The 16,693-nt window shown below is 46.5% G+C and overlaps 1 protein-coding gene across 1 annotated transcript; it reads right to left on the bottom strand.

Moving 5' to 3' along the window:
- Positions 1 to 3,445: 3,445 nt before the first annotated feature.
- Positions 3,446 to 6,607, bottom strand: LOC101755853 (calmodulin-binding receptor kinase CaMRLK). Its single transcript, XM_004951284.3, has 2 exons — positions 5,054 to 6,607; positions 3,446 to 4,590 (listed from the first exon to the last, which is right to left on the bottom strand). The coding sequence occupies exons 1-2, from the start codon at positions 6,354 to 6,356 to the stop codon at positions 3,953 to 3,955; spliced, it is 1,941 nt and encodes a 646-aa protein (XP_004951341.1). The 5' UTR covers positions 6,357 to 6,607; the 3' UTR covers positions 3,446 to 3,952.
- Positions 6,608 to 16,693: the final 10,086 nt, after the last annotated feature.

Genomic DNA, 16,693 nt, shown 5'->3' with positions numbered 1-16,693 from the left:
ACCAGCATCATCCGTGCTAAGGTCTAATTCGTTCCACCCAGAAGTGCGAACTGCCGTAAACACAACGGATTCTTTCACCATGGCTAGCATCACATCCCGTCAGGCTTAAGCTCTCACTTCTCCCTCTTTGATTTCTCCCAAAATACATTCTCCTTTCTCAAATCCCTAACCCTACCTGCAATTTTCCATCTTCACGCATCTTTAGACGGAGTTGTAGCGCACATGCACGCAGTGGTGTTCCCGACAGGCAACATCATGGCGACGGACCAAATAGGGTGGCACCTCCTGCAAGCTGTGGAAGCGCATTAGTGAGGAGTGAAATCAAGGTTTCCAAGCTTTCATTCCATGCTGGCCCCTCTAATCTTAGCCTAGTAATTAATTAGTCCAGCATATCGATCCGTACATTTTAAGATGGATGCTCCTCGATTGCTAATTCTAGCCTTGTTTCAGCGACATCGACACACACGATGATTAAGTTGCGAAAAACATGTACTAGGATGAAGTTGGACAAAAGGTTACAACAGACAACCCTTGTGGAGACCTACTTTAGGCAAACATATTTGCCTATGAGCATGGTTTGAATGGTATAAGTTTTTTTAAGCTGGGAACACCCAGCTCTCAGATCGTGGCTCCGCCACTGCAACGACGATTCCAGGGGCGGAAGGGCACAAGGCGCAAGGTGACAGGTCCCGGCGGCGACCGACCGACCGATCGGGCCGGGGAAAATGCCATCGCGTTCCCGCCGGCCGCTACGTTTGCTTGCGTGGTTGACGCGGCACGGCTGGTCTGCGGGCAGCAGGTGCAGGTTACATGTGACAATGCGAGGTGAGCGCGACAGGATTGGCAGGTTGTCGTGTGCATTGTCTGGCAGGTGCGACGCATTTGCACGGCTGCGCTTTGTAGCCACGCGCGTGAGGGGGTTTGATCCCGTGTGGTCCGCCAATGCTAATCCTGGGATATCCGAGTGCATTTCCACCGTCGACTGTCGTGATCCTATACTAGAGCAAGTACGATCGAAGAATGTGACATTTCTTTGAACTTACAAAAAAAACCATTATAAGATCCATGCATGCAAATAACATAAAGTTGAAATATTTACATCTTTGGGCTTATTTTGAACAAGCTACTACTGATAATTAAAGTTAGGTGCATCAGTGTAGAGAATTGCATTTCTCGCAAGATGATCTTGGTTCTGGCAATAAATAGTGATCCGTGTTTTCAGCCAAAGCGAACTTATGCTGATCAATTTCCGAAGATTGTTTTGAATGGATCGAACTACTTGCTTAGTTTTCTTGTGGGACTTTTGTATTCTCAAAGAGAAAATATAATTTTTTTTTGCGGGTAAAGAGCAAATATAGTTTCGCAGAGGATTTTATCAATTGAATATAATAAGAAAAGAAAATGGATACAGCTGTTGGCTCTTTGAAAAATACAAGAATTCCACAAGAAAAGGGTACAGTCATGGGAGTGTGGGGTCATCCTTGATACTACGTACTAATATCCCTATAGATGTTCATGGTTTTATTCGGCTAGTGAAATGTGAACAGGATCGATTGATGGAAACATTCTGTGTGCCAATATGTAATCACTGATACTGTTCAACGCAGGGACATCAACTTCTGTCACAAAACAAAAAAGAAAGCAGGGACACTAATTGGCAAGTTGACCTTGTCAAAAACGTACGAGCAAGGCAGTCTACCAGGTCATGCTAGCTCCCTGTGGCATCGTTAAGAGGCAAGACAGACTCCTCATTATGCCTTATTGAGTTGTTGAATTATACTCTTTCAGACTAAGTGACAGTGATCATGATAGCAATGCAAATTGCTTCGACCGGCTATACTTAAAAGTGATGTTTGCACATCAGCATGCGTAGTTTTCTTCATTACTGAAACAGAAGGGAGGATCCTACTGTTTTCTAATAAATTTTCTATAGGCCAACATGTTTTCAAAAGTAACGTTTGCAATTAATAATGTTTTCAGTAATATGTCAAAAGATATTAGTATAGTATAAAGTTTTCTATACTCCAAAAGCTAATTTGCACTCAATATTCAGATTGTTGGTTAACCGTACACAACCAAAACGTGCCTTAAATGATATCCGTTCGTTCATCCTGTTTTTGTTACAAAACAATTCACGATTTTCTAATTTTATTCGCCGTGCATTGTCCATGTGAAATCAAGTACGTCTGACAGTGGTTGTTGGCAACTAATTAAATATTATTTTTAACAGATTATTGAATATCAATTGCATTAATTTCGACGGATTAAATTTAATCCCAGAGAAGACGCGTGATGATCAGTTTCTTGTCCAAGTTGCTGAAATGGAAGTGAGAGGTGCAAAAGCGAAAAAAAAAAGATGTGTCAGGTGGTGTATGGATTTATAGAAGGCCTTCCGAAGCTGATCTGAGGATACAACGCTCTCCCATTCCTAGCTTTGCCTTTTTCCATTCCGGACGCGCCCGACAGTAACAGAACCGTCACTATATCGTGACAACAGTCTATTGACTCTTGTGTGCCAGCATGGATTTTCAACTAAAACAAATAGAAGATTACAAAGCAACCACTCACCGGTCCGTCCAATAATACTCATCAAGTCACCATCTTGGCAACAGTGACGTGTTCAACTCCTTCTGGGACATGCACTGATCCATCCATTATTCGTAACAGATGTGTTACGACATATACCACAGACAAAATTGAGTTTTCTTTTTCTTGTGAGGTAAATCTTGATGACAGGATTTATTAAGCTATTTCTTGACCTCTCTATGAAAAGAGAAGGGCTTTAACCTACGGCACTTGCAGTTGCAGTGCACTTCCTTCATTGACACATACTCCTAGACAATATCTAAGAAATTGACGGAATTTAACTATTTTGATGTGTTTGACTTGAGTCGTACTGCGTGTGCATGCATTTTATAAGTGCCTAGAATACGTAGAAGGTATTGACACAAACAATATGTTTTGAACCCATGCATTTAAAATATGTAATTTCTTGGCTTCAATTAAACAATTCTGGTTGAGTAAGGCCTGGTTTGGTTCGTTTGCTTATTTTTAAGCACCCGTCACATCGAATGTTTAGATACTAATTAGGAGTATTAAACGTAGATTATTTACAAAATCCATTACATAAGTGAAGGCTAAACGACGAGACGAATCTATTAAGCCTAATTAGTCCATGATTTGACAATGTGTTGCTACAGTAAACATTTGCTAATGATGGATTAATTAGGCTTAATAGGTTCGTCTCGCTATTTAGCCTCTACTTATGTAATGGATTTTGTAAATAGCCTACGTTTAATACTCCTAATTAGTATCTAAACATTGATGTGACACTTGCTTAAAAATAAGCAAAGGGAACCAAACGCCCCCTAAGTTGGGGAGGATCCAAAATTGGATGATGGGGGCGCACTGTATATCACCAAGTGACGTATTTGGAACGGTTGTAAGTAATTTACTAGCTCACTTGTCTATAAAAAATGATTACCAATACTATTTTTATCCCATATCACTAGGTTTACAAAAATACTGCCGGTACAAAAATGCTATTGCATAACTTGGCACCTCAGGCGCTCTCCATTCCGGCCAGTCAGGAGGACAAAGCTCACAGGGCGTGTCAGGCGCATACGTGGGTGCAATCAAAACGAACTCTCACTCCAGGCACCTCGTGACTCCAACAGCCCCCGTATGCCGCAACAAAGTTGTTGTACCAACCGATAAAGCGTCATCCTACCTTCAACGAAAACATGACAGAAACACCGCGACCCAACGAAAGCGAGCTCCAAAAGCAGAGCACAGAAGAGGTATGCCATTCCAGTATTTTTACTGCCCCAAAAGAATCAACACGAATCTTCTCGGATTTGGGAGTTGCACCGTGCGAAAAAGCAGAAGGCTGCTGCTCCCCACTCCCCAGCTAACCACATCCTCGCGTGTGCGCTCACAGCCCATCATTGCATCATGAGGCCGGCGACGGCTCACCGGCGGGCGCCGCCGGCCTGATGTCCTTGAGCAGGCCCACCACCTGCTGCATGGTGGGCCTCTTCTCCGGCGAGCTCGCCGTGCAGAGCAACCCCACCTGCAGGCACTCCGCCATCTCCTTCTCCGCCTCCGTCCCCATGGTTTCATCTCTCAGCCGGTCATCCACGAGGTTGAGGCCCTTCCGGTTCCGGATCACACCTCTTGCCCAGCTCGTCGACGTCTCGTTCCACCTCGCCTGCCCCGTCACGAGCTCGAAGACCAGGGTGCCGAAGCGGTAGACGTCGCTCTCCGGCGTCTCGTCGTTGGGGTGCAGGAAATCCGATATCCGGGGCTCCATGTCGTCGCCGAGGAGGATGTTGGTCGGAACCAGGCGGCCGTGCACGATGGGCCGGCCGGATCCTGCCCATCCCTGGTGCAAGAACGCGAGCCCTCGGGCTATTCCGAGGATGACGCGATACCGAGTAGGCCAGTCGCCGGCGGGCTTCCTGTCCTCGATGGCTTCCATCGTGTCGATGCCAATGTCCTCGGTGTCCATGCTACCTACCGGTAGCTCGTGGAGCCACCGGTGGAGGTCGCCTTTCTCCATGTACTCGAAAAGGAGGAGTTTTTGCTTTCCTGTGAACAGAGGCAGGAAATTCAAAGATCAAAGAATGTTCACCTGTCATTTATTGATGATGCTAAATTATTATTCCAAATTGTAGAATATCTCTGCTGTGATGGAAATGTGACAATGAACGCTGCTATGTTATTCTTGTTTTCAGAAGGCAGACTACTGAAACCTTAAGGTGTAGTATAGTTATAGTGGTCTCTATCCGTTTATTCGCATCAAGTGATTTAATTTATTTGTTTTGTTGAAAAATACTAATGTACTAGTTATAGTGGTCTCTATCCGTTTATTCGCATCAAGTGATTTAATTTATTTGTTTTGTTGAAAAATACTAATGTACGCTTGACAATAACAGGAATGACTGTATATCTGATTGTTTTTAGTTTTTTACTACTGCCTGGGGATGGTAAAATCAAAAAAAAAACGAAGTTCATTTTCTTGGAGCAAGTTTATTTGATAGAGTAAGCTGACCTGCAATGCAGTAACCAAGGAGCGGCAGAATGTTCGGATGCCTGAACCGAGCGAGCTCCCGGAACCCGGCGGCCGTGGCGGCCTCGTCGTCCTCTTCCCCAACTCCCGCCAGGGGCCCCTCCACAACGCGCACGACGACGTGCAGGTCCCCGGGGAGCACGGCGCGGTACGCGGCGCCGCTGCGGCCGCCCGTCTCCGCGAGCTGCGACTCGCGGCCGAATCCCGACGTGGCCGCGGCCAGGTCGGCCAGCGTCAGCTCCATCAGCGGCCGCTCCAGCACCACCACCGGCGCCGCCGCGGCCACCTTCACCGCCCCCACGACCACCTCCTCGTCCTCCCACACCGCTGCCTTCCCGTCCTTGCCATTCTTCTTCTTCCTCCCGCGACGCGTCAGAACGCACGCCGCCAAGAACGCCAGCGCCGCCGCGGTCACCGCCGCGCCGGCTGCGGCTGGTGCGATGACGACCGCACGCCTGCGATTTTTTCTGCCGCTCGTAGCGTCGTCTTCAATCACTTGCAACGCGTTGCCGGGTTGGAAGAAGGCGGATTTGCCAAACCTCCGGACGGCGTCGGCGGGCACGACACCAGAGAAGTTGTTGTACGAGATGTTCAAGGAAACGAGACCACCCAGCGGTGGCAGGTCGTCGGGAAACCTCCCAGACATCTCGTTCCTGGACAAGTCAAGCCGCCGCAGCAGCGTCAGCTGTCGCAGTCCTTCCGGCGCCGTTCTGATCACGTTCCCCGACACGTCGAGGTCCTCCAAACTGGTGAGTCCGGCGAGGCCGACGGCGGAGGTGAACCGGTTTCCCGACACGTTCAGCGACGCCAGGCGCGAGCTCGGGTCATCGAACCGGAGCGCGCCGTCGAGGTTGTTACGGGAGACGTCCACGGCCCGGAGCAACGGCGCGCGCCAGAACGCGCTGCTGATAGCGCCCTGGAGGGAGTTGCCGGAGAGGTCGACGGTGAGGAGGCTGGACAGGTTGCCCAGCTCGGCCCAATTCACGGCGCCTATGAGCTTGCGCGACGGGAACCGGAGCCGCCGGACCGGGCGGCACGCGCGGCGGCCGGGTAACGGCGGCGTGAAGTTGGTGACGTTCAAGAACGCCGCACGGACGAATTCCGCGTCAGGGAACAGGGTGCAGTTGGAGGATCGGTTGGACTCGGCCACCGCCGCCGGCGAGGTGGCGACCGCGGCGAGGAGCAGCAAGAGGCGGCGGCACGCCAAGTGGAGTGGCATCTCTCCAGGTAGTCTCGCTTTGCGCGTGCCTGCGGCGTGAAGCGCGTGGTTCTCTGGTGGTTTCATTGTGTGTCCGTGCCCGTGGGGTCTTCCCTTTTCTTTTCTTCTTCCCTCGAGGGGAGCTGTGAATTTGAAGAAGAGTAGAAGACCCTGTGCCGCGTGCCGGTCTAATTGAGTGGATGGGAGGGATAGCCAAGGGAGGCAATCCGCAACCAGCAGACGAGAAGTGATGTGTGTCAGAATACAGAAGGCATGGAAGGTGTTCTCTGCTGTACGTGGTGGCCCGCAGGGTGATGATTATCCACCGTCCTGAACCAGAAATATAAGATATATTTTATTTTGTTAGACAAAACTTTGATTAATTACTACTCTATTATTGATATAACATTTTGTGGTATAAACTTTTAATAATAAATACTATAAATTTAAACAAGAGGCACAAGCAAGAACAACAAACAAACACTGATTAATTGAATTATGATATCAACACACGCCACACAATTCTAACAACTCTAAGCACCAGACGATTGGATTGGAACATCAACACGTGCTACGCTAAACTCAACAGTTCTGGAGCAATCGGCCCAAGTGCCACTCAAGTCAAACTCGCTACACGGCAACACAACCAGCAATTACACCACAACATCCATGGATGCTAGCACAGAGCCTCACTTGCACCGTCTTAACGACCATGTTCCTTACTGTAGTGGAACCGACCAACTTAAACTAGCTTAAGTGCGCCTAATCAATGTCGGAACAGTAATATCCATAAACACACTTAAAACAATTTAAATCTAGCAATCTATTGAGTGTCCCCGGGACGACCCGAATCATCCACATACAACTTGAATCTTAGCCATACATCAATATCGCTTCCATGATGGGAAAACATGAACAAACATTACCTTTTTACATAAATACTACATAAATACTGAAGATACGAATTATTACAAACTATAGATTGAAACAAACTTAAGAGTTTGAAACTTAATACAAGCGAGGGAAGTAAAGTAATTAAACATCTAAGTCCAACACTAGGTATTTTGAGACTCATAGAATACCCTAGATCTTTAGTTTCTCCCCATCCGCAGGCAACTACAACACTTTTGAAAACAACAAAAGAGGATCCCCTGAGTACGAAGGTACTTAGCAAGACTGACCCGACTAATCAGTATAAAATAACTTGACTTCAAGGTGTATGAAAGCCTTTAAGTGGACTGGCTAACTTGACTTCAAGGAGTATGAAACCCTTTAAGTGGACTGGCTGACTTAACATTTTGCGAAAAGCTTACTACTTGTGGATCCCTAGTTTTGTCCTTTTAAAGCAATTTAAATCTTACTTAACCATTCTAAGTGATGTAATCATTTTGCTCAAACATGTGGTATTAAACATCATACAACAATCTTAATTCAAGGAAAATATTATATTAAACTTGTTCATCTATGATGCTTAACAGTGATCAAGCGCATTCATAACCGAGAATTGCGGCAATCGGGACCAATTTACATCCTGCAGGAGATACATAATCACCAGCCATGCACAACTGATCGGGTTGTGCACAACAACCTTTCAACTAGTCGTACCTAAAGATTGAAAATATAATTACCCGAACCTAGAGATGCACCCCACATGGGATCCCCATCTGGCTTGATCTCCATGTGAGCTTCAGGCTACGTCCCTGCCATACACCCACGCCAAGCAGGGTAAATATATATATTTCCACCCTAAGAGCCAACTAACCTACCGGGCTTGCTGGTTCCTAATGGCAGTAACTAACCAGATGAAATCACTTGATCAGCCATTAAAGCAATGGATGGTCCTTAATCAATTTCATTCTTAGAAGACAGAACTACCATCTCTAGCTTCTGTCCACCTTTTCCAAAATCAAGCCATTTCCTTGATTTAAATATATGACAATATTCTCCTTAAGGAAACAAGCATGTTTTATTTATATTATACATTCCATTAATACAAGAACACCATGCTTAATTGGAACATGGAGAACCACTCGCTAAATGACTCTGGTCTTGGCTAATTAATTAGAAACTTTAGTCTAGGGTAAAAATCTTACCGAAAGGGTAAGAGGGGAGGCGTTGATGGGGTATAACCTGGCCCTCAGGCTGATCTGCTCTATGGTAGCTTCGCAGTCTTGAAAGAGGTTTATGCTCTGCTTCAACCTGAAACCTTAGCGGGTTACCACTTACTAGGGAATCTTTGTAAAGGCCTCGTAGCGTCCCTATGCAATCATACCTTGGAAGTGTGGTATTGTACCTAGCCCGCACAATGTAAAACTGATCGATCAGCCGTGCTCACGGTCAAGAGCGGCCTGGACCCTTATATGATTAATTTATCGAAAGATAAATTAAATTGTTGTTATTTATTTATGTTACTTTAATGTAGGTGGTATAAACTTATACTTAGTAGATGCTAATAAAATTTGACCAACCAATTAAAATATTGAATTGCTATTAAACCATAGCCTATCCTTGAATGACCTTACACTACACATTCCTCACGCTTGTTGAGTACCAACCATAAGTGTACTCACCCTTGCTATAACCGCTGCTCAAAACCGGTCAACTTTGAGGAGGTTCTTCAAGACTGGGAGGAGTTCTGGGAGGAGTTCTAGGCGTACGTGTTCCTCCTGTCAACTGCCTGTGGAGTCACCGTTTTCGTTGAAAATCCACGGCGATAATAAATACTCTTTTTGCTATTCGGTTTATAATACTATCAATCATGTAATAATTATATACCCTCTCTACGTTATGACATTGTCTTTCTTATTCACTGAAGTCGTCGCATGTGTGTAATTTGATCCTGCCGCACATGTGATTTGTGCATCTGGTTTTGCCTTTAAAACCAAGTGTGACAACATGGTCCATCCTGATCAAAGTTTGTCACCCTAATCACATCAAGAAAACTTGTGGAACAAAAGTCCATAAGCTTTCGAAACAAATAGAGTGTAAACTTTTGGAACAAAAGTTTATACACTCAAAACAAATCATACAAATTTATGGAACAAAAAATATATGCACTTGAAATAAAAACATTCTGAACATGGAATCAACACTAAAAAATTGTTGAAGAAACATCATTTAATACAAATATATTAGAACATTCAATATACGTGTAGGAAAAAAATGTATAGCTAGAACAAAGTTTATGCATGGACAATAAAATTATACCACTTTTAAAAAATATGATTGTAATAAAATAAGAAAGAAATGCAAGTAAAATAAAAAAAGAGTAATATGCATAGTCGACCACTAAACATGACAGAAGTGCCATTTTAGGTCTATAAGCTTTGAAATCGCATATTAAAGACCTTAAACTAATTAATCGATCATCTATATCAAAAGTACGCAAAATACTCCTAGGATCACTTGTGTAGCATTGTTCAGCATGGAGGTTTGTTATATAGAAGTTAAAACTGAATAATTTTACAAAGTTTTAGGATTCTTTTGAGTTTTTCCTTCTTAATGCTACGCTTGGAGATTTTTTTAGATCTATTTTCTTATTCAATTTTTTTTCCAATAAGAAACCTCCATATGGGGATGCTATACATCAGCAAAGATACGGGTATTTGGGGAACTTTAGCATGTAATTTTAAAGTTTATATACCTAGATGACATTCCATGATAAATTTAGGACGGACCACTTCATGATCACCAGCGAGCAACCCAAACAAAAAAGTTCCTGACAGCCGGGGCGGAGGTGTTTTACCTTGAGTCTGTCTAATATTCCTCTTCCTGAGTGCATCTACGTGCCAACCTCCATGGAGGGCTCTCTCCGTAGGCCTGCCACTAGGGAAGGTATGAGCAAACCCACTCTTATTCACACCCAAATCCAAAAATAATTATTATCCACTCCTTACCCTCTCCAATCCCACTCATATCAAATGATAATTAACTTTGTGATATATATATATATATATATATATATACACACACGTATCCAATTGATTAAAATATACCATCCCATTTTTAATGGGTATATAATTTTTTATCTATACCTTTCCCTCCCCATTTGAAGTGAGTGTGGATTCGAGGAGAGGGTATGGATATCCAGTGGTAGGCCTACCTGTCTGGAGCTGCGAGCTGCCCAGGGAGAGACGCAGGAGGAAGAAGAAAGGGAAGAAGAAAGGGCGTGTGTACCAAACCGTGTTCCGGGGCTAGCTGCTTTTGTGGGCCTCTTATATGTAACTCGCCTCTGCTTAATGGCCTAAGATGCTAGCCCATGACCCGACCGTCCAGTCCAGTCCACCATGCCGGGCTTGAGCGTGCGCGTGTCTATCGCCCCCCTGAATCGCGCAAGTTAGCGGGCAGCAGTTCGTGTTCCGCAGTTCGACGAATGGATGAGGCGATCACCGACGGACGGCCGAGCAGGCGACGGGCGTGGCCGCGTGGGCATGCAGCATGCTGCGAGCCTGCGAGGCTGCGACGGGCGTGGGTGCGTAGCAGTGTGCTAGCTCGCGGGCTGCGAGCCTGCGGGCGTAGCATATCAGCAGCGCAAATGCACAGGCAGCAGGCGGCGCAGGCGTGCGGTGGCCCGGCTGGCAAGCGGCATCAGCGCATGGTGCAAGAAGGCAGAGGCCAAATGGTTTTCATGGAAAGTCAAGCTCAATACAGAAAGAAAACGACAAAATTATAGGTAAAAAACAAAAATAATTGGAAATATTTCTCGTCCGATGAGCCTACCTCTCACGGTAGGGAATGTTTCTGCCACTAATTTCTTTTCTCACAGCAAGTCCCCTCCCGCATACCTACCTTCTCCCCCGAAAACCGCTGTCTTATTTGCCTCCGGAACTCCTGCTCGGCACCCCCACCACCACTCACTCACCCCACAACTCTGGGAACTCCTCCCCACCAAAAGAGATCATCAAAAGTCAAAGTACGACAAAATCCGTATATGAATTTTTTTAGGGCCAATGGAGGGGGAGAGAATCCCCCACCTAATTTCATTACTTGAGCGGCCCAAAACGGCCCGAGGGATAGTACAGAGCTTTTACATGATCTTGCATATGATTCTACATTGCGTTAGAGAAAGTTGAACACCAGAACGTGGTACCTTCTCTTGTCGCCCGCGGCATGCGGCATCTCCATAACTGAGCTTCTTCTTAGTAGACCTGTTGTACGAGCTCTTTTACAGTGCACAATACTACCCTATACTATTGTTCGAAAATGACTCGTATATAAGGATCCGACGGTTGAAATTAATTGTATACTACTGAAACCTTAAGGTGTAGTATAGTTAGTATACATGAGCAGTATGAGTAGTATAGGGATATAATTGGAAAGATGTAAAATGGCACTGTGGAAATAGATCAAATCTTTCTTAATTATCGTCTTCTTTCTTTCTTTGATTCCTCTTCTCATTCCAATCGGTGAGCTAGGGTTCCTCATTTCCAATCGGTCGGGTTGCACTGGGGCGGCAGCGGGTGGCGGCGCCGACTACGCGGCGGTGGGTGGCGGCGACTCCGGCGGGTGGCCTCGAGCTCCGGCTCGCCCAACCCTCCGCTCTCCATCCTGGGCGGTCAAGCGCCGTCCCAAGCTCCTCAGTCCGCGCCGACCGTCCTCGACTCGACAGTCGGCGGCGGGTGGCAGCAACTCCGGCGGGCGGCCTCGAGCTCCGGCTTTCCCAACCCTCCGCTCTGCAGATTTCTGGAATGGTCATGGTTGACCATGCTGGTGAGTCAGCTGCACAAGGGAATGGTCATGGTTGGCAATGGCTCGAAGATCCTAGGTTGGACTACCTTGGTTACAGAGGAATTTTCCCAGCTGACACAATACATAAGTAGTTTTTGGCATGTCATAAAGCTTCTCTGATATAATGTTCAATATCTAACATGAATAATGACCCGTTTGAACACTTAGCCTGCTTTTGTATTTACAGCACCACTAGTTGAGTCTGACAAAGAAGCGGATGAACGGCATTATCAGCTTTGGCGGATAGAAAATGGAATTGCAGAAGGTTCAACTGAGATCCCAAAAGGTAATCTTCTTTCCAAGCATGTTGGTCACAAGTCATGACTATGCAACGCTATCATAGTTAATATTTGATAATTTGACATCGATATGTATTGCATTTTTCTGCTTCCCTAGAGTTTTAGCACATTTCTGGAAAAGGTTTAGTTCCTGTATAGGGTTTGTTTATCTCATGTATCTACATGAGCGTGCACAAACAGATTGAAATTTCCTATTTCAGCTTTTTCTTTATCGTGCATAAGAATCGTGTCGAGTAATTTCCTATTTCAGCTGACATTGTGTACTGTGTACACAGATTGCCTATTTCAGAACTGAATGGCTTGCTTAATGGATGCTAAAATCAACCTTTCAGCTGTATTACCTGATATGAAAAATCCTGTCGTAATGGTTTACCTGTTTTCTTGGTTCAGGTGCTCTGATAGGGAAATACACCTCGGACAATCCCCCAAAGGGCCTCGAGGACGGATATTCTTAAAAGTAGAATCAGATTTTTAATTTGTCTTCATTGTTGAGAGTTCGTAGCCCAACATTCAGCTTTTTAATTATTGACGTACTGATTGTTGAAAATGAATAGTTTATACATGACATCCTGTTTATACATGACAGTCGGATACTACTGATCTCAGATATGTGGGCTGTTTTAATCCGTATCATGGCTTATCATGAGAAGGTATGAATATATGGGTTCCCTTCTCCATTAATTCATCACAATGGCCATCCATAAATTGATCTGGTGGGAGCAAACTCTTCCCATCTTCAGGTTGACTGGATGTACTTCGTTGCTTTTGCCGGCACAGCGGTGGGCCTTGTCATCTACTCATACAAGTATTGTGGCTTTTCTGCTTTTCAGTTTTCTGTTGTCTCTGACCATGGATACGGACATAGGTATGATACTATACTGGTGTCACTACTCACCGCTTAAAACTGCTGCAAGCAGGGGCTGAAAGCAGACGGCTGAAGAAACTGCACAGGTCACAGGGGCCAGGGACGAAGAGGCTGCAACGGGGAATCGGACAGCAAGTTCCTGGTGTTGGAGATGATGGACCAGCCTCCAACAAGGAGTTTTCATCAGCTGCTACTGCCTCAAGGTAGCAGGCAAATGCCTACAAAACTACTTGTAATGGAACATGGACACGCTTGTGGTTGTGAAATGTAATATTCTTTTGCTATCCGATGTGAGGAGAAAAAAAGGAAGGGTTGATAACTAGAACATGGACACGGTTGTTGTTGTTCTTTTTATGACATACAATAGCATTTTTCAGATGAAGGGAGAGGTGTGTTTGCTGTATTTTTTATTGAAACAAGAAACATATTTTCAGAAGACGCAAGCTCTGTTTTATGTTTAGGTTTGAAGTATATACTTGAAAAAAGCATTTAGCACAGCACCAAGCAAGCATGGAAGTATAACTTCTTATTCAGTATGGCACATGTCCATACAATGGAGCTACTTCTAAGTTTTAACATCTTTCTGAACCTGGAATGCCAAGTTGTTATAATTCAACAACCGACAGGAGCTCACTGTTCAAATACAAATCAAATTTACCAAACGAAGGAAGTTACAAAGAAACAGATCAAAATCTTAGGACAGTTTCCATGTACAAATGAAGACAAATTATTCAACAACCAAAAGAGTACACCACAAGCAACTAGTTGAACTCACCCAATCACAAGCAGTCCAACACTAACAACCACATTATAAGTCAATAACTCAACCTGGAGCAGTTACGTATAAATCAATGCGTCCAGGCCGATGTTGGAGTAATGGAGTATGAATTACAGAATTTTCGCAGACTGATACTGAAGTTCATTAGAACACCAAATTGTACAATACTAAGATGGAACTAACAACGAAACATGAATGATACTGAGACTGGATTGTGGGAGAACACAATCCCCAAGGTTGCATTCGTGACGGAGTCGAGCAGGTCGCCGCGGCGGCGAGAGCTGGTGGAGCCGGGGCCCATGCGTCGGGACAGGGAGGCCCCGGCGTCGATGCGGCGCGACATGGAGCCGCCGGCGTCGAGGTGCTGGTGGATGGCCATGGCCAGCGCCTGGCGGTGCAGGAGCTCCTCCTCCGCCGGCGTCAGCTTGGGCCCACGTGCGCCGACCGCATGCTTCCCATCCGCTTGTTGCGCGACACCGCGGCCGCGGTCCGCTATTCCTTGCATGGCATGCACGCGAACGCGTTGCCCATTGGGAGAAGAAACCACGCGAGCTCGTGGAGTGGAAGAAGGAAAGGTGGGGTGGGGATTCTTATAGGCTGGCTCTCGGGAGCAAACAAATCGGCGAAGGTGAGCAACAGCCGACCTGAAATCACAACGAAATCGAGATGGGAAGGAAGCCACGAGCTGTCGCCAGATTCAAGCAAAGACGGGGCGGCGTGCGGGCGGTGCCGGCGAGGCAGCGGTGGCGGCGCGACCGGCAGGGCGCATGCGGGCGGTGGAGGCACGGCGCGACGCGACAGGCGGGGGCGGAGCGGCATGCCGGCGGTAGGGGCGCGGTGCGGGGGACTGGCGGCGCGTGGGGAAAGGACCTATACGACTCGTGGAAAAAAATAAATCTCCAGATAATATACGTGGTACTAATTACCATTTTACCCATACTAAAAAAGGACCTATACTCTATACTACCACCTGGTAGTATTGTGCACCGTAAAAGGGCTCTGCGAGCTCCTTTACGGTGGACAATACTACTCTATACTACTGTTCGAAAAGAACTCGTATGGAAGGATCCAACGGTTGAGATTAATTGTATACTACTAAAACCTTAAGCTGTAGTATAGGTAGTATACATGGGTAGTATGGGTAGTATAAGGGTATTATTGGAAAGATGTAAAGTGGCAATGTTGTAATAGATCAAATGAAATCTTTGTTAATTATAATGTTATTTCTTTTTATTCCTGCTCATTTCCAATCAGTCAGAGGTTGCGACTGGGCCTCCTCATTTCCAATCCGTCGCAGCCTCATCTAGGGTTGCAACGGGGCGGCGGCGCCGACTCCCCGACGGCGGTAGGCGAAGAATCTGGCGATCGGCGGAGACTCCAGCGGGTGGCGGCGAGCGGCGGCGTCTACGCGGTCGGCGGTGGCGACTCCGCGGTTCAGGAGATGCGCGCCGCGCTGCTGCTCCACGGTACCTAGGGTTGAATTGGGGCGGCGGCGGCGACTCCGCGGCGGCGGGCGCCGGAGACTCCAAGGGTCGGCGGCGACTACGGGCGGGCGGCGGGTGGCGGCGCGGCTTAGGATATGCACGCCTCCTCTGGCTCTTCCCGCACGCACGCCGCCTCCGGCTTTTCCACGCCGCCTCCCGCCGCAAGGTTCGCCTCCGGATCTTCCAGGCCGCAGGCCTCCTCCTATCGCTCGGCCGCCGCCGCCTCCCGCCCGCCGCCCGCCGTCTGGACGCCTCCCGTCGCTCTCGCTTGGGCCACCGCCGCCGCCAGCTCTTTCATGTCCGCCGCCGCCTCGTCCTAGTCCTCGTCCTCCTCCCTCCTTTCCAGTTCGCTGCCACCACCGCCGCCGCCGCTAGACCTTTCCGGTCCGCCACCTCCTCCTCCTTGTCCTCCTCCTCCTCCCTCCTTTCCAGTTTGTGCCGAGCGGACTCTGCACCGCGGTGAGCTGTACCGGATCCTCGCGGAGCTCTTCCCAAAGTACCCGATTCATACGAGGTATGGTTATTGTGCTTCTTACTGATTCTAGGAAAGGAATTGGTGCTGCTCTGAATCACTGCAAGCTTGCTTAAATGAAGATGCTTTAGTAATCTGAAGAAATGAAAGAATTCACTAGCATGATTTAGGCAGGCACCTCTGTGATGTAGAAACTAACAGTAGCTCTGGTGATTGTTTATCCAATTATGATTTTTCAGAATTGGCTAAATGAGGTAATAGGTGTAATTCTTTAACGCCTTTGATGGTTCTTTTTTTTGAAAAAAATAGCGCAGATGGTGAGGACCGGGAGGAAATAGGTGCTGTTCTAGACCTGTAGGGCAGTTGGTGTGTCCTGACAAAAGTTAAACTACCTTGAGGTATATGATATGTTCCTATTAACATCTAAACTAGGGATCTGCACATAGAAATGAAAATAACTTGATTGGTTTGGAATACTCGATCATCATAGATAATGAAGTGAAACACAGAAATAATGGAATGTAATCTATTTTTCATTGTCTTGCTTCGTGTATGTCTCCTCGGCATCGGTAGCTTTGTATCCTGGACTTCCCTTCACTTTGTTCCAGGCATAGTTAACCAATGTGACAGCTAGCTTGAGCCTGAAATTAGTCATATCCTTCTGCACATAACAAATACAAATGCCTGTTAGTCTTAATGTAAGATGGGCATAGATTGGGTTGCTGAATTTGTGTTGTTCAACTTACCTGTGTGAATAAGGAAGATAATTTGTTTCCGATCCAAAGCTCCATGAATTTAA

Source organism: Setaria italica, chromosome I, assembly GCF_000263155.2.
Source record: "Setaria italica strain Yugu1 chromosome I, Setaria_italica_v2.0, whole genome shotgun sequence".
NCBI lineage: Eukaryota > Viridiplantae > Streptophyta > Magnoliopsida > Poales > Poaceae > Setaria > Setaria italica.
The sequence above is the reverse complement of the archived record's forward strand: the minus strand, read 5'-3'. Positions and strand labels throughout refer to the sequence as shown.